The sequence below is a fragment of the Bos mutus genome, chromosome 16, assembly GCF_027580195.1.
Source record: "Bos mutus isolate GX-2022 chromosome 16, NWIPB_WYAK_1.1, whole genome shotgun sequence".
NCBI lineage: Eukaryota > Metazoa > Chordata > Mammalia > Artiodactyla > Bovidae > Bos > Bos mutus.
Window position 1 is genome coordinate 58228742 of NC_091632.1, and position 23081 is coordinate 58251822.

Genomic DNA, 23081 nt, shown 5'->3' on the forward strand with positions numbered 1-23081 from the left:
TGTATTCTGATTCTCTATCTCAGGTTTCTCCAGATTTCTGGAACTGAACATACCATTCGGCTCTGCATATCTGAACAGCTCTCATCATTGGCTAGATGTGAGAGTCTCCTGACTGTGAAGTTCTAAATCAGGCACAAACTCTGCCATCTCTACACATATCCACACACAGCTCTCTTGGTCTGCACTGGAGCAATATGGATCTGCCAACTGCTGCAGATTAATTTTATTTAGGCATCTTTTTCCCTAATCACACAGATTATTTCAGTAAAAAAGAAATCACTCCAATACCAGCTGTTAGCCTCAGTGCAGTCCTGGTAATTATCACCTTGTTAGACCTTGGAATCCTCCTACATGCTATATCATGGTTCTGAGTTCATCTGAATTTATGCATTATTTGCACAGATAATGACACCTATCAGATCACCTTTTAACTTCATTTGAAATGAAATTAACTGGCAAGGAGATCATAATGACTTATAGGAACACATTCTAAGCCTTAAAATAGCAAACTGATGTCCTCTCTCCTTCACTTACTCTGCCTTTCCTTCACTTTTCTCTCCAATTAGCCTGCCACTTTCTTCATCATCTCACTGGAGTCTTAGAACGGCAGGAAACTGGAGGTGCCAGATCATTAAAAAAAAAAAAAGATGTTCACTCGTGTGTGTGTGTGTGTGTGTGTGTAGACAAGCTGCTGATTCTAATTTCAAAGGATGGCATTTTATATCTTCCTGCTCTATTTCTCCCCCTGTCAACACCTCACTTAACGCTAGTGAGCTTCTAGAAGGCCATCCTCAAAGACGAAAATCAAACAAAATGAAAATTATAAATAGAATTAACCTCTTTTCCCTTTTCTTTCCCTTTCATTGCCTAGAAATTAGACTTATCATTGCATAACTCTAGCCCAGAACTTTTGCCTCAGACCCCTCTGTCCTATTTCCTTTTAAATATCTCACCTCAATGACCAATTGATCTTCAGAGTCAACATATCTGTGGTGGGGACTACTACACATTCACCAAAACCCACCTCAACTATATTTCCCAGTGTTCCATGTGGGTAGGCGTGGCTATATGATCAAGTTCTAAGCAAAGGAAAGTTGAGAAGTGATGTGGATCAGTACCAAGCCTGACTGACACTTTGCAGAACCTGTCATGTGACACTGCCTGTTCTTTGCCCATCTGTTGACGGCATGGAAAGGATTCTAAAGACCTTGAATAGGTTGAGCAGCCACAAGATGGAAGGAGCTTGGGCTTCTGAATGAGCTCGTGGGAGTCCCTCTGGCTGGGAACTCCTGCATTGAACTAGGATGTGAACCCAAAATAAACTTCCATTGTATTCAGGATTTATGTGTTACCATGCTTTGGTTTCCTGGGTAGGTGTGGGGGGGGGGTGGCGGCGGGGGGCGGGGTGACCAACCCCCAGCTCCAAAGTTGGTTTGGATGTTAACACTGATGATGCTACGTGTGCGCAAGAGGGCATGAAGTGATCTATTAGTCACAGGTTGAATCTTTCAGGAGAAAGCAGGACAGGCTCCCAAGAAGGTCTACAGATGGCTTAGGAGAGTGAGGAAGGGTGACTGACTCAGGCTTTTACTGTGGTTAGTGGATGAAACCAGGGAAGGCTCCCAAACAAGCCAGGGGTTATGTGACTGGGAATGTCATTCTGACATTCTTATCAGCTTGCTCAGATATGGGAAAAGGGGGAAGGCAGCTGTCAGCAATCAAACATCAAAAACAGAACCAGACTCTGTTGCACCACAGCTGGAATCACCTTGACTTACACAACATCAAAACGGAATGCATTCTCATCCATCACCCAGCTCACTCCTGCCTTCTCTTCTGTTTCCCTTGAGACCAGACTTAACAACACCCCAAAAATTGGACACTGAACAAAGGACAACCTTGGAGAAGTGATTGGCATGAAAGCCATACTCCCTGAGCACTCACTCTGCTCCCACCTACTCCTGTCCCCTCACAGCCCCAGCTGGGAGAATTTCCCAGAGATTGAGGGCAGAGCAGGAGCCATGAGGGCCCTGTTTCTGCCAGAAGCACCACACAAGGGCTGAGCCGATGATGGCTTTCCGACACCTGCCCGGTACCCAGGAGACCATGCTTGGCTTTCTGTATGTTCCTCCCCATAGCTGCTTCCATGAGCCAGAGTCTCACAAGCCAAAAAAACAACAGTCAGAGAAAGACCTGGCTTTTTCCCCCCAAGGTTTCTCAACTGTTACAGGTACAGAAGGTGATGGAGTTCAGTGTTAGTCACTCTGTTACTCTGGAGACCCAGCTGTCTCTGCTCCTTTGAGTCTGTGTTTTTCAGTGATTTGGAGGAGAGTGAGCCCAGGGAGCTTTGCAGGGGTAAATAACCTGCAGACACTCTGTCTGGGTCTTTGCCTGTTTTCCTGTTACTGAACCAGCAAGACCTCTCCAGGACGCGGGCCTCCCCGTTGTTTTAACACTCTTCCCTCCTACATTCCTCCCAGGACAGTGATTCCTACTGACTGTAGGACTTATCTCTGCCTCCTGCTGATTCTAAAAGCAATCCAAATTTCAATTTACTTCAACATATATTTACTGTGGCCTGTTTAGGACTAAGGGTTTCCCAGGTGGCTCAGTGGTGAGAATCTGCCTGTCAATGCAGGAGACCCAAGAGACACAGGTTGGATCCCTGGGTCAGGAAGATCCCCTGGAGTAGGAAGTAGCAACCCAGTCCAGTATTCTTTCCTGGAAAATTCCATGGACAGAGGAGGCTGGCAGGCTACAGTCCATACGGTTGCAAAGAGTTGGATAAGACTGAGCGACTGAGAACACTTTTAAGACTAAGCCTAACTCTGGAACTATTGAAATAAATACTTACCCTCAAAGAGTTTATAACCTACGTGATACTCAATTCAACCCTTTCAATTTATTCTTACATTCAAATTATTTGGATTATCGTTAGTGTCATTGTCCAGTTTGGAGCAAGCCCAAATTTTTCATGTTACTTGCAATGTTTAGTTCCATATGTGGAACCCATTCCATCCCATAATACATACTCATTGCTCTGTCACCATCGAGCCCAGAGAGCTCTGTCCCACACCTCTCTCTGAGTCTCTCCTGCTGCATTTCAGAGACCGTCATCCCTTGTGATGCTCATGACTGCAGGCTCTGCCCAGGTAGGTCTAGGAAAGCCTGCTGATGCACTCAGCCCAGTTTCCATGGGTACCACATGACACCTCTTCAGAGTCCTCACTGAGAAGGAACTGCTGCAGCCCCAAATGAAGAATAAGGGGTGGGGAAAGACTTCCCCCCACCCAAATCCTACCATCAGCCTTTCTGGAGCCTTCGGTTCTTTGAAGAGAGTATTCTTGAAGCTTCTGTGCCCAGTCCTATGAAATGGATTCTAGATACCCTGCTCGGGACGCATGCATTCCAGAACGGATCTGGTGCCTTCATGGGAAGTTCATTAGCAATAAATGTCACACGGGACAGAGTCGAGTGCAAAGCCCCACAACACCTGTTTCAGGATGACCTTCCACCTTCCAGGCTGATGCTGATCCATGAACCAGCACCCTTGGGTGCCCTCTGTTTAGCTCCCTAGAAAGTATCATCATCCAAGGGGTGCTGAACACTCGGGTCTAGAAGGCAGTGGGTTTCTCCGAGCTGTGAAGTTGAAACTTGTGATGGAGCTTCTCCCCCTGTAACCCACACCTAGGTGGCATGTGTCTCAAATGAGGAATGTGATCAGGCCTCAGTTTCTTATTTTTACCTAGAAGAGGTAAGTGCTACAGCCACCGCTGGCTCTTCAGTGCTAAGTTTTCCACTGCACTTGCAACCATGTTAGTTAGTTAGGGCTAGATACCATAGTGCAGTTATTTTAATCTAATTTGTTGTTGCTGTTTAGTCCCTCAGTTGTGTCCAACTCTTGCAACACCATGGACGGTAGCCCACCAGGTTCCTCTCTCCATGGGATTTCCCAAGGCAAGAATACTGGAGTGGGTTGCCATTTACTTCTCCAGGGGATCTTCCCAACCCAAGGAATGAAACTTTCTCTCTTGCATTGGCAGGTAGGTTCTTCACCACTGAGCCACTGGGGAAGCCCCATTTTTAATCTAATCGTGAAATATTAATCAATACGAAGAACTGCTAATTTTAAAGACTGGTTGCCCAGGCAGCAGGGTTCTAAGCCATCTCTTAGGTATCTGGTCCATAGGGCAGGCATTGGATTCTGCTGTGATTTCCAGCCCATGGAGAGGGATGTCTGTACCTTGTAGAGTCTAGAAAATTTCCTCAATTTCCTAAATTTTGGGCCTCTTCTGTAGCATCTGCCAAATTCTGTGGTGTAAATCCTCCCGGCATGGCTGATTGAAAGCTAAACTGGGACATCACTGGACACAAAAATGGGAGGAGGTGCAAACTAGTGTGCCGTTACACAGTGTTTCCATCACAGATGCAACTGACATCATCTCAGAAGCATAGGTCACAGCAAAACGTAATAAAATAATTAGGAGGTGATGAGTTTTGACTAGATTTTACCTTTGTTTTGCTGCTGATACTGCTAAGTCGCTTCAGTCGTGTCCAACTCTGTGCGACCCCATAGCGGGCAGCCCACCAGGCTCCCCTGTCCCTGGGATTCTCCAGGCAAGAACACTGGAGTGGGTTGCCATTTCCTTCTCCAATGCATGAAAGTGAAAAGTGGAAGTGAAGTTGCTCAGTCGTGTCCGACTCTTAGTGACCCCATGGACTGCAGCCCACCAGGCTCCTCCATCCATGGGATTTTCCAGGCAAGAGTACTGGAGTGGGGTGCCATTGCCTTTAATTTAACGAATTTAACTCTAAGCTTACATAACCAGTGTTAATGATAGCTCCGTTTAACAACCATTTAGCAAAATCCCTAAAAATGTAGTGATCGGTTCTCATAAGCCTGTATGAGCCAGCTCAAGCACACTACTAGCTGGGGAGGAAGAAAAGGTGGGCATCACAAGGTGTCCAAGTGGTCAAGTTCACAGCACAGGAAGACACTCCTGGGGCATCCAGAGCTGTCCCAGCAGAATTTAACAGAGTTTAACAGTAGAGAAGATCATAGCAGTGGTGGAGCAAAGCATGGATGATAGTATTCTGTGGCTGTATTGACCCTGTATCTATTTCCCAGTTGTGAGTGGATTGATAATTGAAACCCAATCAGAGATGTCAGTATGAATGCTTTCTCCCTTGCAAATGCCACTATGCAAAGTAACTGCATCACATGCAGAGCTCCTGGCAACAAGACAGCTCCTGGTTCCTAATCAAGAAGACACTAACACCTGTCCCATCTTTCCCCAGAAACACCTGGCTGTGTCCTGAAGAATCACCTCTCCTCTCGGCTCACACTTCCCTCTGCCTGGATGAGGGCATGTTCCAGGATGCCTCCTCAAACACCTACAGCAATAACAGCCTTCTGCCTAGTCCTCTGCAGCAGAGGCAGCTCTGAGATCTAAACTTCATTTGCCGGCACACGGTTTAGAACAGAGCAGCCCAAGTCCAAGAAAAGAAAAGGTTATGAAACAGATCTGTGCAATGACACAGCATGAGCGCAATTAATTGTTGTCAAAGCATTTTGCTGGCTGCATTCATCTCTTATGTAGGAGAACAAAACTGTCATAATGGTGACAACTTTATTCAACACTGGTGCAATTACGAAGCCTAAAAATAGGAAGGAGAGGGGAGATTTGCTTGAGAGAGCTGAGCTCTGTTACCCATGCCTGGGACGGTTCTGCTCCCAGGATGGAGGGTGGAGAGGAAGGAAGCTTAGATTCATTGAATGTTGCCATGTGCTACTATGAGAAACGTTTTACCGTCTTATGTGACATAATCCTCCCTTCAACTCTGTGAAGCGAGGAGGAGTGGAGCAGAGCTCTGAGAAGCAAGATCTGTTGAGCACCCAGTATGAGATAGGCTCTCTGTACACACTCTACATACATAATCACTTTACCGTAACCTCTCTCAAAAGGAGGTATTATCCCCACTTTACAGATGGGAAAACTGAGTCTCAGAAAGATTAAGAAGCTCTTACAAGATGCCATGCTCAAATGCTTTCTATTACAAAGTCATTTATTTGGGCTTCCCTGAAGGCTCCGATGGTAAAGAATCTACTTGAAATGTGGGCAACATGGGTTTGATCCCTGGGTTGGGAAGATCCCCTGGAAAAGGGAACAGATACCCGCTCCAGTATTCTTGCCTCGAGAATTCCATGGACAGAGGAGCCTTGTGGGCTACAGTCCATAGGATCACAAAGAGCTGGACACAACTGAGGGACTAACACACACCCAAAGTCATTCAGGGACTCCCTTGGTGGTCCAGCGGCTAAGACTCTGAGCTCCCGATGCAGGAGGCCCAAGTTTGATCCCTGGTTGAGGAACTAGATTGTGCACAACACAACTAAGACTCAGCACAGCCAAATAAATGAAAATAAAGATTAAAACAAACAACAGTCATTGACGGGGACTTGTTCACTGTGAAACCTGTGAGGTGAGCAGAGCCGTACTTCAGGATAACGCCTCCTCTCTTCTCCCTTCTTCATCCCGTTTTCTACTCTCTCATTCCCTTGCCGTCTCTTGCAGGAAGGCAAAAATGGCCGAGGCTACAAAGCCACACAGTGGTGGCAGATCCTTGACTAATACCCAGATCTGTCTGCACCCCCTAAGCATGTGTCCTCAGACTGTGCCAGACAAGCTAGAGAGAGGTTTCAGCTTGCCCAAGAGGTAGGCAGAGAAAGCAGAAGCAGAGATAGGAAGAGAAGTTGGGTATTTCTGCCCCACATCTCTGAGAAGAAGGAACCCAGCCCAATTCTGGGGGCCAGGCACTGCCACAGCTTAGGAGCTGTGGCTCTGTCGACTCTGGGCAGAGTCTGACCGAGTGCAGCTGAATGGAAATTTTCAGCTCCAATCTGATGTGACTTCTTGTTGGCAGTTTTGGCAGCTCTTGTGAGGTTCTCTTTTTAATGAAGAGATACTAGTCACAGTATCTTACGTACCTTTTCAGGTGAATCCCATGATCATTGGTGGAGCTCTTGCTGAGATCCAGAACCACCTGAGGTGTCTATCCGCATTTCCTCATTTAACTCCTTATGCTTAATTGTTTCCATTTTATAGAAAAGCAGAGAAACAAAGGGGATTTTCCAGATCACTTGCCTAATAAATTGTATTATTACGGCTGCAATTCATTGGGCATCTATGAAGCGTGGGCACTGAACCAGGCACTTTCTGTCCATTGTCTCTCACTCTCACAGCTCCCCTAAGATGGGAGGGATCATAGCAGTTTTGCAAAGGAGGAAACTGAGGTTCAGAGAGGTCATCCAGTCAGGTTAGGATTAGAATTTGGAGCCCAAGGGCAAAAACTTTTCCTTTGTTGCACAATTTGTAAAAGCCTTGTTTTTCAACTTGGATTTTTGTGTTGATAAATTGAGTGCTTGGAAAAAAACTGGTCGAAGCTAGACTTGGGCTGGAGTCTACACTCTATGACTTCCTAGTAATTGTGACACTTGCTCATTTGTTTAACCTCTATGAGCTTTAGTGTTTCAACTATACATTGGGGACAGGAAGAGCTCCTGCCACACAGCACTGTTGTAAGGATTCAGTGACACCTTGCAGGTCAAATGCTTTGCACAATGCCAGGCACAGGGCAAATACTTGACAGCAGTTATCATGATTGGCCAGAGAACATGGCATTGAAAAGAGGTATCAGGTCCCAGCCTGACCTCCACTTAGGGGACTACAGATGGAAACATCAGGGGGGGGTAGCTGCTGGGTAGAAGAATCTCCACTCCTTCCCATGGCCAGGTTACTTCCCTCCCATTGGAAGACCTTGGCCTGGGTGGGCACCAGGCAGAGAAAAGGATGGCGAGTAAGACCCACCTCCTACAAAGAGTTGTGTTTACCATGTGCCGGGCACTCTTCTAGATTCTCTGCAGATGTGAACTCATTTAATCTTTATAATGTCAGTGCAGAGGGTGCCACTGTTCCCTTCATTAATGAAAGTGAAAAGTAAACTTAAATGACACCCCTCCCCCGCCAGGTCCCACTCTGACCCTTAGGGCACAGCCACACCAAGCCTACAGCCCTGCCTCCCTAAGGCAACGGGCACCAGGTCAGCATGGATGCCCCCCTGTGACATCTGTGCCTAAGGCAACGGGCACCAGGTCAGCATGGATGCCCCCCTGTGACATCTGTGCCCCTCCTCCTTGATGCTCACACACACACTTGGTAGGAAGAGCTCTCCATCACCCAAGGGTGACATTCATTTTGTGACTGATCCAGGGCGCTGCTTCTCCCGCTTCACCCTCCTTCCTCCTTTTGGTAATTTCTGTGGGATAAATGACAAGTGACAAAGATACTCAAGAAGGAAAAACTATGTGAGAAGAGGTAGACCTGGGCTTCAGTTCCAGCTGTAGCGATAGACACACCCCTTACTATTAAATAGCTCTGGGTCTCTGCAAGTGATTCATCTTCTGGACATTTTTCATCAATAAAGCAGAGATAATATCGACATCATGGTTTTCTCATGAGGATCAGACAGAAGCACATGAAACTTATAGAATAATGCCCAACTCCTCAATTACTAAGCTATTTCTATTATCTGGCCATTTATTTGTAGCCTTAAGCTCTAGTCCGGCTGTTCATCCAGGAAAGACTCATTTGCCCTGAGCCTCCCTGTTTTCCTGACCTGTAAACTGGGGGTTGAGAACATGCAACCTGCCATGTAGGATCACTGTGAGAGTTGGGAGAGGTCTTGCACAAAGCTCGGCACACAAAATGGCTCCACCAACTGTGTACTTTACTCTGATCTTATCATAATTCTCCCAGGAATTGAAAATTGGCTCAAACTCCCAACAACCACTGGCATTTCTTCCCAGTCACAACTCGTGGGGGAGAAATATTTGGATGTTTCTCTTTCATAAACATAAGAACTGCCCAAGAGACATTTGAAGTTTTTAAAAGCTTTTAGACAACCACCTTAGAGAAGAACTGCCCACAATAAAGCAAGTCTGAGGCTTGCCCATGAAAAAAAAGAAAATCAGGGGCTTCCTCTATAACTCTGTTTTAAGAATCTTCTCCTTCTCTCAGAAAGTTAATGTTAATCAAAACTTAATAGGATCCTAGCTACTTTCCCAGCTCTCAGGTGTGATGAAAAGAAAATGGGGTTTAAGGTCAGACAACCTGGGGGTCAAAGGCAGGTCTGGGACTGTTGTGTGACTACAGGTAAGACAGTTACCCTCTCTGAACCTCAGTCTCCTCACTTAGAAAACGGAAAAAAGAATCATATCAACGTCATAGGAATGTGAGGAAAGTCAAATGAGATGTAAAAACAGTCTGTAAAATGCAAAACACTATGAAAATGTGAATTGTTATTATTTACTGTTAAGAGAAATGATATCATATTTAACGCTCAATCCCAGTAAACAGAGTCCCTCAGGAAGCCCCGTATCTCTGTGTCCTCCTCCTTTTTAAGTTGGAAGTTGCTATTTACATTTTAACAGTCTTTTCACATTGGTATCTGCTATTATGTCATTTCAAATTGCTTTGGAAAGAGGCAAAGTATAAAAACAAACAACAGCTCCCGGACCATTTATCCTCTGCTCTCAGTTGCATTTGCAAGATGGCGGTAGGATCAGATCTGCTGTCTGCAGCCTGGAACCCAGGACTGGTTTCTCTGGTTGAAGGTAGCCGGTTATCTCAGGAATTGAATCAGAAATGATACTAACCAGCCCTAAAGGAAACTCCACCCCAACCACAGTTACTGAGCCAAGGGGAAGCCTGATCCCAAAAATATTGCCTTGAATCCTCTGGTTTCATACCTTCAACCTCAAAGCATAAATCTGCATTTTGTTTTCTGTAGAATTTTTAGAAGCAACGTGTCTTTTTGAAACTTTGCTTTCTCCACCTACCAGTTTACCATCTATATAGAGATGAAGCCAGCCTGTAACGGGTTTAAAATGAGACAGCCAGGTAGGCGAGACACTCAAGCAATCTCAGCGTTTTAAACACAGAATACATGTTACACAAACACCATTCATAAACCTGAGTCACAGACTTCAGATGGAAGCTGGTACATGTATAAATAGCCTGTGTATGTCAAACACAAGAAAAGAAGGGAAGTTGGGGGAATAAGGTCAAAATCATGGTGCCCAATTTAAACATAATAAAAATCTCAGCCTTGTCATTATTTACAACCCCGAGTACAACTCCTACCCAAGAAGGAGAGAATGTCGAATGGAAAATTCTAAATGAACTAATGTCCTCGTGTTGAACCAAACAGCACGAATGATGCAGCAGCATCAATGCAGCTATAGTTACGTTGTCTCACTTCTCAGCAGCCAGATGCCCACAGCACAGAACTGCCACACCAGCTCTTTCTGGCCTCGGGACTGTTTGGGAAGCCTTAAAAGTTAGTAGTTTTGACTAGTGTTGATTAATTGACTCGCCTCCAATGGCCCTGTGATCGTTTGGGATGACAACAAAACAGTACAGTTTGTGGTGGCGAAGAATTAACACTTTGAACATGTTATCAGTATTTTAAAAAATCATTTTTCCTACAATTTCCCCCCTTCCCACTTCCCAGCCCCTACTCCTGATTTTGGCCATAATTCTTTACCAACATACCGCCCCCAAACTCAGTTCCCAACATCACTGGGCTCTTACAAAGCAGAGCAGAAAAATAGACACCCTTGCAGACTCAAGGCTGGTTACAGCCCAAGGCAAGTCTGCACACCTTCCAGGCCCCGCCCATCGAAGTGAAGGGCGTGGCCAGGGCTTGGAAGAAACACAAGAGTCTCAGGTAAGTCCATGATATCCTTGAGATCTTCAATCTGTCCCACAGATGCAGCCTTGACTCTGGGTCACCCGGTTCCTCAGAGGGCACCCTCCAGCCTTCCAGCCATCACACCCACAGACCAGGAACGCAGCATGAACTTCAGGGAGCCTTTCAATAAAGAGGATTCAGGAAGCAGCAATTCTCATTCAGAAGAGGTTTCGTGTTTCATCACCCCACATGCCCCTGCTGCCCAGAAGGGATCTACAGGCCAAGTGTGGGGTGCGAACGCGGAAGACTGGTACACAGGGCGACCACACGTGTGACAGCGGGCTGGCTCGGGCGCTGGCTGCTGCCTGCTTCCGGCTCCCAATTCCGAGTATCTGCCCATCTCTGTCTGTCACATCCCCACACTGGTCCCTGCTCCTGTCACCAGCAGGATGGACTGCACAGCCTCGGGCCTCTCCCATCTCAGTCTCTGTGGATGTGCGTGGTCTTCGAGTTAAGAGCTCACTAAAGTGTAGATCATGCTGGATGCAAAAAGAAGAGGAAAAAAGACGGCATTAGTGGGAGCCTGCAAAGGACTTAGACGGCCCTTAAAAGAGGCACCTTCCAGAAGCCAGACCCCTGGCTTCTTTTTCATTCCTGTCACTAGAGCAACTTATCTGCTCCCCAAACTCTTCCCTCTTCTACTTCCCACCTCGTGTAACCATTGTTACGAGGCCACACTGTGCCCCTTGGATGAGAGATATGACTGCTCTGAGCGTCTCTCATTATTCTCAACAGGATAATGATTATGGCTGCTATTCCTCTTTTCTGCAATTGCAGGACAGGTCCCCAGGGGTCCGGGGTGCCGTGGATTCTTTATGCCACCAGCTGCCACATGCATATGTGATGGCCATGTCCAGGGGCTCCCAGATTATGCTGGTTAATATGTCAGTGCTGGGGAGAAGCTCACCATCATGACTGTAGGGACGTGTGTGTGAACACAGGCCCTCTGGGCTCACAAACTAAATGAATTCGTAGCTGGTTAATTCCCTGGCCCTCTTGTTTTTAACAAAGTCCAGGCATTAAGAGTATGTGTCTTACGGTGGTGTTCTAACACCACTGAGGAGGGGGTCACACATCCCTGTACTCTTAGAAAGGGCTGCAAGCTAATTCTGCAACAAGGAAGAAGGTTTTATACCAAAATATACACTCTATCTGGCAGAAAGAAAAACAACTCTTTTACAATATAGAGAGAAGAAAGGAAAATCTAAGAAACAAAACCAAAGACAATGAAACTGAAGAATTTTGCTTCTAACCTTCTCCAGCTGCAAAGCCCCAACAAGGCCCTTCTGAGAAGCTCAAGTTCTGCCTTTGAGAACGCAGTACGCCTCATGCTCACAGAGCCTCACCGGTCAGGTCTGGAGCTAGAGCGGTCTTATTTGACATGGGGAAATACAGGGGTCTCTGAAAAGTGGATCACTCAAGGTCACACAGCAAGGCGAGGAGCCACGTCCCAAAACCAAAACCAATGCTCCTTCCGTTATAACACTGAGCCTCATAGTATGTGTTCACTCACTTTCCTTCCCGAGTTCATTCAGTATTTATTGAGTGTCTCCTGAGTGCCAGTCCCTATTCTCAGTGCTGGGAAACAATGATGGAGTATGCAGCCCCATCCACTGCACCGAGGGAGGGTGTAGTTAAGCTGTAGCAACAATAAGGATTGAGCAAGCACCTACTATGTGCTGGGCACAACCAGGGCACTGCAGATACAGAGATGAATGAAACAGATGAAGTCTCTGCCATCAAGTACATCATAAATAACATAACCAGAGTGAGAGAAATGAACAGGAGGCGAGGCAGGCACAACCCAGAGCAACTGGTTAGGCGGGTGGTGCTCCTTAGGTATTAGTATCATTCTGGTTTACACCCTTAATTTTAAAAGGCCTTTATGCTGAACAGGCAGAATCCTCACTGGACTAACCAGTTTCTATTGGTTTTGATTTTAATATTAGCATTAGTATTAATATTCAATCAGTTCAGTTGCTCAGTTGTGTCCGACTCTTTGTGACCCCATGAATCGCAGCATGCCAGTCCTCCCTGTCCATTACCAACTCCTGGAGTTCAGCCAAACCCATGTCCATTGAGTCGGTGATGTCATCCAACCATCTCATGCTGTAGCGTCCCCTTCTCCTCCTGCCCTCAATCTTTCCCAGCAGCAGGGTCTTTTCAAATGAGTCAGCTCTTCGCATCAGGTGGTCAAAGTATTGCAGTTTCAGCTTCAGCATCAGTCCTTCCAATGAATATTCAGGACTGATCTCCTTTAGGATGGACTGGTTGGATCTCCTTGCAGTCCAAGGGACTCTCAAGAGTCTTCTCCAACACCACAGTTCAAAAGCATCAATTCTTCATCGCTCAGCTTTCTTTATAGTCCAACTCTCACATCCATACATGACCACTGGAAAAACCATAGCCTTGACTAGAGGGACCTTTGTTGGCAAAGTAGTGTCTCTGCTTTTTAATATGCTGTCTAGGTTGGTCATAACTTTCCTTCCAAGGAGTGCTGCTGCTGCTAAGTCGCTTTAGTCGTGTCCAACTCTGTGCGACCCCATGGACGGCAGCCCACCAGGCTCCCCTGTCCCTGGGATTCTCCAGGCAAGAACACTGGAGTGGATTGCCATTTCCTTCTCCAATGCATGAAAGTGAAAAGTGAAAGTGAAGTCGCTCAGTTGTGTCCGACTCCCAGCGACCCCATGGACTGCAGCCTACCAGGCTCCTCCAGCCATGGGATTTTCCAGGCAAGAGTACTGGAATGGGGTGCCATTGCCTTCTCCACTTCCAAGGAGTAAGTGTCTTTTAATTTCATGGCTGCAATCACTATCTGCAGTGATTTTGGAGCCCAGAATCTATAAGATCTTCTAGAACTAACACCCAAAAGAGATGTCCTTTTCATTATAGGGGACTGGAATGCAAAAGTAGGAAGTCAAGAAACACCTGGAGTAACAGGCAAATTTGGCCTTGGGGTACAGAATGAAGCAGGGAAAAAGCTAATAGAGTTCTGCCAAGAGAACACACTGGTCATAGCAAACACCCTCTTCCAACAACACAAAAGAAGACTCTACACATGGACATCACCAGATGATCGACACCAAAATCAGATTGATTATATGCTTTGCAGCCAAAGATGGAGAAGCTCTATACAGTCAGCAAAAACAAGATCAGGAGCTGACTGTGGCTCAGATCAAGAACTCCTTATTGCCAAATTCAGACTGAAATTGAAGAAAGTGGAGAAAACCACTAGACCATTCAGGTATGACCTAAATCAAATTCCTTACAGTGGAAGTGAGAAATAGATTTAAGGGACTAGATCTGATAGACAGAGTGCCTGATGCACTATGGATGGAGGTTCGTGACATTGTACAGGAGACAGGGATCAAGACCATCCCCAAGAAAAAGAAATGCAAAAAAGCAAAATGGCTGTCTGAGGAGGCTTTACATATAGCTGTGAAAAGAAGGGACGCAAAAAGCAAAGGAGAAAAAAAGTATTAATATTAAATAAGTAGCCCCTATCCGGGGGTTTCCTGGGTGGCACTAGTGGTAAGGAATCCACCTGCCAATGCAGGAGATGAAAGAGACTCTGGTTTGACCCCTGGGTTAGGAAGACCTCCTGGAGGAGGGCATGGCAACCCACTCCAGTATTCCTGCCTGGAGAATCCCATGGACAGAGGGGCCTGGTGGGTTACGGTCCATAGGCTTGCAAAGAATCATACACGATGGAAGTGACTTAGCACACATGCACAACCCCCATCACATGTAACCTGCAAAGGTCTCCTGCTCCACAAGGCAACCTGAAGAGGGGGTGGCACTGGATGCTGGGGTGGTTCACGTGGCATAGGGGGCAGAGTCCAGGCTCCGGGGTCAACTGCTAACTGTCAGTTAGGACCTTCGACACATTTCTTAATCTCCATGATGTCATTAGGAACCCATCGGGAACCTCAAACTGTAAAATCCAAAGCCCCTCCTTTACAGGGTTCCCAGTGGCTGTCACTCAAGTCCATCATTGTGCTTGACTCAGAAGCAGCTCTCCGTGCACATGGGTCCCCTTCTGTCCCTGTGAGAATGGCCTGGGCTGACAGTCCTGTGCTCACCACAAGCCCTGGATCTAAGGAGCTGGGAGCCCCTGAGATATGAGAAACAGGGTCTGTAAGGAGCTCTGAAGAGCACCAAGAAGTCAGATTCAACAAAGAAGGCAGAACCCTGATTGCCACTCAGGGTCACAGTGAGGTGGGAGAAGCAGTTGTTTCCCCTTTTGTTTTGCAGACAAAGTCATTAACGAATGTACCATAAAGGCAGAGTCAAACTGAACTAAAGGACAGACAATCAGACAGAATGTCTGGAACATGGTCAGTTACAGGATGATCACAGCCATCTAACAGGCAGGAGCCCCAGCACTGCCCCACAGCTCAGCAGACAGACAGCAAAGTCATGAGGACTCCTATGCCTTCTTCCCTCCAGCACCTTACGTTCCAGCAGTTACTGCAACAAAACTGAAATGAGGGAGCTTGATCTGCCATCCAGACTAAAGCGGATCCCCAGTGAACAGGGCAGGACTGGGGGAAAGTTCTCTCCTTGTTCTGCTAGCTTTGAAGAGGGACAACACTGCCTCTGGGGCCAGGCCCCTCGCCTGTGATTCAGCAGCAGGGACTGCCCACAGCCCCACAAGGAAGCTGAGCACACTCCAGCGAGGAAACCTAACCTCTCTGTTAGCCCAAGGTGAGCAAATCGCTAAGCCCATGAAACCTTGAGTCACCTTCTGCAGGCTTCCCAAGATAAAAAGCAGTCTGAGCCAGCTTTCGTTAAGACACTTGGGCCAATCTGCTGGGCACCTTGAAAAGCTCCAGAGAGGCTTCAGAGACCCTTAGGCTCCTTTCAAATTGAAATAGGCAATGGACCAGGACATTCTATCCAGGAAGAGGACAGAAGTGTCACCCTGAGCCTGAACCAACCCTTGACTCCAACAAGACTGTGGTTAAAAAAAAAAAAAAAAAAAAAGAATGTGGTAGAATATTCTGAATCACCTCCAGGGCTGAGTTATTCCAGAAGGAGTTATAGATGCAGCGCTTCTGAGTCTTCTGGACCCTGCGGATGCAGAGACGAGAGGAAGTGGACCAAGCAGCATCTCCAGGATGATGTGTAGCCCTGCAATTCTGAATCAGCAGATCTGAGACCAAGAATCTGCTCTGTTAAAAAGCACACCCTCTTCACCCCCTGATCCTAAGGCAGAAGATCCAAAGACCACATTTCGATAAAGACTTCCTAAAGATTCCCCTAAAGGAAATCAACCCTGAATGTTCACTGGAAGGACTGATGCTAAAGCTCCAATGCTTTGGCCACCTGATGGGAAGAGCCAATTCATTGATAAAGACCCTAATGCTAGGAAAGATTGAGGGAAGGAGGAGAAAAGGGTGACAGAGGATGAGATGGTTGGATGGTATCATTGACTCAATGGACATGAGTATGAGCAAACTCCGGGAGATGGTGAAGGACAGGGAAGCCTGGTGTGCTGCAGTCCATGGGGTCGCAAAGAGTCAAACACAAATAAGCAACTAAACAACAACAAAGATTTTCTAAGAGCTACCAGTTAAGAGCTCAGTCTTTGGGACTGAACTTGAGAGGGACTTCCAGCTTTGTCACTACGAGCTGTGACTGTGGGAAAATGATCTAATGTCTCAGACTCAGTTTTCTCATTGTCAACATGAGGGCAATAATAACATTTAGCTCATACACTAGGCAATATACATCAAGCTCTTAGCTCAAAGCATGGCTTGGCTTTTTTAAAATTTTTAATTGGAGGATAATTGCTTTACAATGTTGTGTTAATTTCTGCCATATATCAACATGAATGAATCAGTCATAGGTATACATACATATGTCCTCTCCCTTTTGAACTCCCCTCCTACCCCATTCCACCTCTTGAGGTTGTCAGAGAGCACTGGGTTTGAGCTCCATGTGTCACATAGCAAATCCCCACTGGCTGTCTATTTTATATATGATAATGTACGTGTTTCCATTTTGCTCTTTCGTCTCTCCCTCTCCTTCCCCCATTGTGCCCACATGTCTAGTCTATGCCTGTGTCCCCACTGCCACCCTGCAAATGTGAACCATCTTTCTAAATTCCACATATATGCATTCATATACAATATTTGTTTTTCTCTTTCTGACCTACTTCACATAGTATAATAGGCTCCAGGTTCGTTCACCTCATCAGAGCTGACTCAAATGCATTCCTTTTCATGGCTGAGTAATATTCCATTGTATATATGTACCACAACTTCTTTATCCATTCATCTGTTGATGGGCATCTAGGTTGCTTCCATGTCCTAGCTACTGTAAATAGTGCTGCAATGAACATTGGGGTACATGAGCCTCTTTCAGTTATGGTTTCCTCAGGGTTCAGTTCAGTTCAGTCGCTCAGTCATGTCCGACTCTTTGCGACCCCATGAATCGCAGCATGCCAGGCCTCCCTCTCCATCACCAATTCCCGGAGTTCACTCAGACTCACGTCCGTCGATCAGTGATGCCATCCAGCCATCTCATCCTCTGTCATCCCCTTCTCCTCCTGCCCCCAATCCCTCACAGCATCAGAGTCTTTTCCAATGGGTCAACTCTTCGCATGAGGTGGCCAAAGTAGTGGAGTTTCAGCTTTAGCATCATTCCTTCCAAAGAAATCCCAGGGCTCATCTCCTTCAGAATGGACTGGTTGGATCTCCTTGCAGTCCAAGGGACTCTCAAGAGTGTTCTCCAACACCACAGTTCAAAAGCATCAATTCTTCGGCGCTCAGCCTTCTTCACAGTCCAACTCTCACATCCATACATGACCACAGGAAAACCCATAGCCTTGACTAGATGAACCTTTGTTGGCAAAGTAATGTCTCTGCTTTTGAATATGCTATCTAGGTTGGTCATAACTTTCCTTCCAAGGAGTAAGCGTCTTTTAACTTCATGGCTGCAGTCATCATCTGCAGTGATTTTGGAGCCAAAAAAAATAACGTCTGACACTGTTTCCACTGTTTCCCCATCTATTTCCCATGAAGTGATGGGACCAGATGCCATGATCTTCGTTTTCTGAATGTTGAGCTTTAAGCCAACTTTTTCACTCCCCACTTTCACTTTCATCAAGAGGCTTTTTAGTTCCTCTTCACTTTCTGCCATAAGGGTGGTATCATCTGGATATCTGAGGTTATTGATATTTCTCCCAGCAATCTTGATTCCAGCTTGTGTTTCTTCCAGTCCAGCGTTTCTCATGATGTACTCTGCATAGAAGTTAAATAAGCAGGGTGACAATATACAGCCCTGACATACTCCTTTTCCTATTTGGAACCAGTCTGTTGTTCTATGTCCAGTTCTAACTGTTGCTTCCTGACCTGCATACAAATTTCTCAAGAGGCAGATCAGGTGGTCTGGTATTCCCATCTCTTTCAGAATTTTCCACAGTTTATTGTGATCCACACAGTCAAAGGCTTTGGCATAGTCAATAAAGCAGAAATAGATGTTTTTCTGGAACTCTATTGCTTTTTCCATGATCCATCGGATGTTGTCAATTTGATCTCTGGTTCCTCTGCCTTTTCTAAAACCAGCTTGAACATCTGGAAGTTCACGGTTCACGTATTGCTGAAGCCTGGCTTGGAGAATTTTGAGCATTACTTTACTAGCGTATGAGATGAGTGCAATTGTGCGGTAGTTTGAGCATTCTTTAGCATTGCCTTTCTTTGGGATTGGAATGAAAACTGACCTTTTCCAGTCCTATGGCCACTGCTGAGTTTTCCAAATTTGCTGGCATATTGAGTGCAGCACTTTCACAGCATCATCTTTCAGGATTTGGAATGGCTCAACTGGAATTCCATCACCTCCACTAGCTTTGTTCATAGTGATGCTTTCTAAGGCCCACTTGACTTCACATTCCAGGATGTCTGGCTCTAGGTCAGTGATCACACCATCGTGATTATCTGGGTCGTGAAGATCTTATTTGTACAGTTCTTCTGTGTATTCTTGCCACCTCTTCTTAATATCTTCTGCTTCTGTTAGGTCCATACCATTTCTGTCCTTTATCGAGCCCATCTTTGCATGAAATGTTCCCTTGGTATCTCTAATTTTCTTGAAGAGATCTCTAGTCTTTCCCATTCTGTTGTTTTCCTCAGGGTATATATGTGCAATAGTGGGATTTTTGGGTCATTTGATAGTTTTATTGCTAGTTTTTTAAGGAATCTCCATGCTGTTCTCCATAGTGGCTATATCAATTTACATTCCCATCAACAATGCAAGAGGGTTCCCTTTTCTCCACACCTTCTCCAGAATTTATTGTTTGTAGATTTTCAATGATGACCATTCTGACCAGTGTGAGGTGACACCTCATCATAGTTTTGATTTGCATTTCTCTAATAATGAGTAATGCTGAGCATCTTTTTCATCGTTTATTAGCCATCTGTATGTTTTCTTTGGAGAAATGTCTGTTTGGGTCTTCTGCCCACTTTTTGTTTGGGTTGTTTAAATACTGGGTAAATGCAGCTGCTTTCTGCCTGCCCCAGCCTAACCCAAACTCCAAGGCAAGGCCCCTCTTCCTCGCCCAGCTACTGCCTACCAGACCACTTTGAGGATAGCTCTGGGTACCTGGAGATATTGTGGCCTGGTGCAGAGAGGGACAGGAGAGCAAAGTGACAGGTGAGACACCTCAGGATGAGCCCAAAGGAACAGGAAGGAGAGAAGACATTTTCAGAAAAGGCACTTCCTGGGGTATCAAACCACAAGACAGTCTGTTTATAGCTATCCACTTCATTAGGATGTTCTACTCAGAAGTGAAGTGAAAAGAGGGGAGACTCTCGAAACAGAATTACAAAGTCAGCATGTTTTATTTAATTAGAGTGGTGTTACATAATATTGGGAGAATTGTGAGTATAAGCATTAAGGACCCAAAATGCCCATTTGAAGCGTGACTGCCCCAGGGGTCTCTGTTATGGTCCCCAAGAATGCTTTCACATGAAACTGGGGGTCAAGGGGCGATAAGGCTATGCATCCACGGCCACTGGTGAACTGACTGTCTGAGCTGTGGAGCTGCTGGGGGCAGGGAGCCCTATGGAGGAGTAACCAAGTGCACTTTACCAACAATCTCCTAAGAGGGGTTGGCAGAATGTGTTTTCACTGTGTAGCTCAAAGGCTGCACCTGTCAGCTGGCAAGGTAGGACCTTGTGCCCCTCCTCGCCTTCATACAGAAACTGTTAGATGGCTCCAACCGTCCCTGACAGGCCAGGACTCCAATGCTCAAAGGCCTGATATCCCCTCCACTTGCTACAGGAGTCAAATCCATAAAGAAGAGCAGAAACTCACCAGTAAAGGTAGTAGAAGAAGGAGAGGAGATAGAAGGCCAGCTTACACCACGCCTCCTTCTGACAGTAACTCAAGGTGTCTCGTTCATGATGACCACCGGTGGGTCATAGGCGAGCTCCGGAGCTGTCTGCTGGACAGTGGAAATACCTGCAGGGAGAGCAGACAGACCGTCATCAGTTCTGAGACCTGGGAGGGACATGGGAAGTCACCCGGGCTGAGTCCTCCTGATGCCTGGCTTCCCTCTGAGGAGTCACTGCCAAGCAGTCATCTGCATTCTGCCAGAATCACTGCCCCAAAATACAGCCCAGGAATCACTAACCAGTGGCTCAACCACTATCCTCCAGCAGGTGGTAACACCCGAGTATGCAGATCCACCAGCGTCACATTCGCCCCACAGGTGACAGAAGGAAACCATGTCACTTGGGAGGTACCAGGAAGAGCCTCCTTTCTCCAGGGATGTGGGTGGGTGAAGGGTGGTCTGTGTTGTGGGCAGGTGGGGGGGTGTCTGTTATGTGTACAGATCTGGGCATCACTAGGGGCACAGGTGTGTGTGGACGTCAGTTGCATCTCTGCCTCCCAGTGTTGCTGTACCATAATTTTACCATAAATATTCACTACTTCAGATTAAACATTAATTCCTTTTTGATTATCCTCCTCCCAGACCCTCTTTTAAAATCCGGATACTCTGGAAGGGACATCACATTCCCACTTGAGTGCGGAGGAGTTTACAGGTAATTTTCTCCTTGAGAGAAGGACGAAAATTATAAAAGAACATCGCCATTGCAGGAGAGAGCTGCTCCAGAGGGAACAGGGTGAACCAGAGAGCGCTGGGAGGAGGGGGCAAATGCAGACTTGTGTCATCTTCAAAACATCGCTTGGCGCAGCGTGAACCCGCTGTGCTCACAGGAGGGGGAGAGACTCCAGCTGTGCTGGGTGAGACCTCGAAGTGGTCAGGAGGTGAGTCTTGCCCCTGAGGCTGTCCATCTGTCTGGCCCTTACAAAGACACTGCCCCCAGGGTCTCAGCCAGCACCTCATTCAAAGCCAGAGAACAAAGTGCAGCTGAAATCGCTCTGCAGCTGCTTTTCTGTCAGCCTGGTGAGGGAATCAGAAGCCGGATGCAAATTTAGTGGCTCCTGTGAGGCTCTGGTCCGCCGTGGTCCTCGAGGGGAAATGGAGGACCAGGCGAGGGGTCTGATGGGCTTAATCACACCGGCTTTGAAGAGCATCCCCGTAACGCAGCAACTCCCAGAGCTGGTATTTCAGTTCCCTCTTCATCCCCTTCAGAGGACTGCGCTGACATTATCTGTCATCCACGCTGTGCCAAGAGGAAATCACAAGCCAGATTCAATGACATCTGCCAGCTCACAGCCCTCCAGGCCACTCACCGCTCCTCTTCCTTGGAGCAGATTTCAAAACCTATTTGCTTTTGCTGTGGCCTTGTTCCCAGGTGACATCATTAAGTGGAGGCAAGGGTGGCAGGGGGGCTGAGTGGCTCAGGGACTGAGCTTCTTCGGGTCAGCCATTAACCTCTCTGAACCCCAACTTTCACATCTGTAAAATGGGACTGAAACTGCTTACTCCAAAGGGCTGCTGTGAAAACTGTGTGAAGTGATGGGTCCAAATAATCTCAAAGAACAGATGCTGAACAAAATTCCTGCTGTTCTACTTGTAATTAAGCGAACTGAGAGCTAAGCAGAGGGGGCTTTAACTGCCCTAGAAACATCGCTGGGCTGGACCTTCGGAGAGGAGAGGTGGGCAGAAAGGAAAGAGAGGGGGGTTCAAGGACTCTGATTTGTAAAGGACACTTCCCTTCCTCAATCCTTTTTCTTTCATTTTCTGGTGCCCATAAACTGCCAGAACTATGCTAGATCTGTCAGGATTCAAAAACATAAGGCTAACTTCCTACTGGCAAGAAGATTGCAGTCACTTCCTTATACACGGAAATGTTCCAGTGTAACGCATGGCTGGCTCTCCTCCCTTCCTTGTGGAGGGTGAGAGCCCTAAGAATCATGCACTAACCAAAACTTCGCAAATAAATCACATTTTGATACCCTGGATTAACGAACTCTATTGCTTTTTCCATGATCCATCGGATGTTGTCAATTTGATCTCTGGTTCCTCTGCCTTTTCTAAAACCAGCTTGAACATCTGGAAGTTCACGGTTCACGTATTGCTGAAGCCTGGCTTGGAGAATTTTGAGCATTACTTTACTAGCGTATGAGATGAGTGCAACCAGCGGTAGTTTGAGCATTCTTTAGCATTGCCTTTCTTTGGGATTGGAATGAAAACTGACCTTTTCCAGTCCTATGGCCACTGCTGAGTTTTCCAAATTTGCTGGCATATTGAGTGCAGCACTTTCACAGCATCATCTTTCAGGATTTGGAATGGCTCAACTGGAATTCCATCACCTCCACTAGCTTTGTTCATAGTGATGCTTTCTAAGGCCCACTTGACTTCACATTCCAGGATGTCTGGCTCTAGGTCAGTGATCACACCATCGTGATTATCTGGGTCGTGAAGATCTTATTTGTACAGTTCTTCTGTGTATTCTTGCCACCTCTTCTTAATATCTTCTGCTTCTGTTAGGTCCATACCATTTCTGTCCTTTATCGAGCCCATCTTTGCATGAAATGTTCCCTTGGTATCTCTAATTTTCTTGAAGAGATCTCTAGTCTTTCCCATTCTGTTGTTTTCCTCAGGGTATATATGTGCAATAGTGGGATTTTTGGGTCATTTGATAGTTTTATTGCTAGTTTTTTAAGGAATCTCCATGCTGTTCTCCATAGTGGCTATATCAATTTACATTCCCATCAACAATGCAAGAGGGTTCCCTTTTCTCCACACCTTCTCCAGAATTTATTGTTTGTAGATTTTCAATGATGACCATTCTGACCAGTGTGAGGTGACACCTCATCATAGTTTTGATTTGCATTTCTCTAATAATGAGTAATGC

At 46.3% G+C, this 23081-nt stretch overlaps 1 protein-coding gene across 25 annotated transcripts in view; it reads right to left on the bottom strand.

The window, feature by feature from the left end:
- Window positions 1-9971: 9971 nt before the first annotated feature.
- The window catches only part of CNIH3 (cornichon family AMPA receptor auxiliary protein 3), a 182540-nt gene continuing 169430 nt past the window's right edge, over window positions 9972-23081 (bottom strand). For 23 of the 25 annotated variants that reach the window (XM_070385442.1, XM_070385435.1, XM_070385441.1 and 20 more), the window contains 2 exons: window positions 15825-15885; window positions 9972-11291 (listed from right to left, as the gene is read on the bottom strand). In XM_070385442.1, the coding sequence (XP_070241543.1) occupies window positions 10971-11291; window positions 15825-15885 (382 nt within the window). In that variant the 3' untranslated portion in view covers window positions 9972-10970. Of the gene's footprint in view, window positions 11292-15824; window positions 15954-23081 lie in introns of those variants that run through there. The other 2 variants (XM_070385448.1, XM_070385449.1) reach the window with 2 other exon arrangements.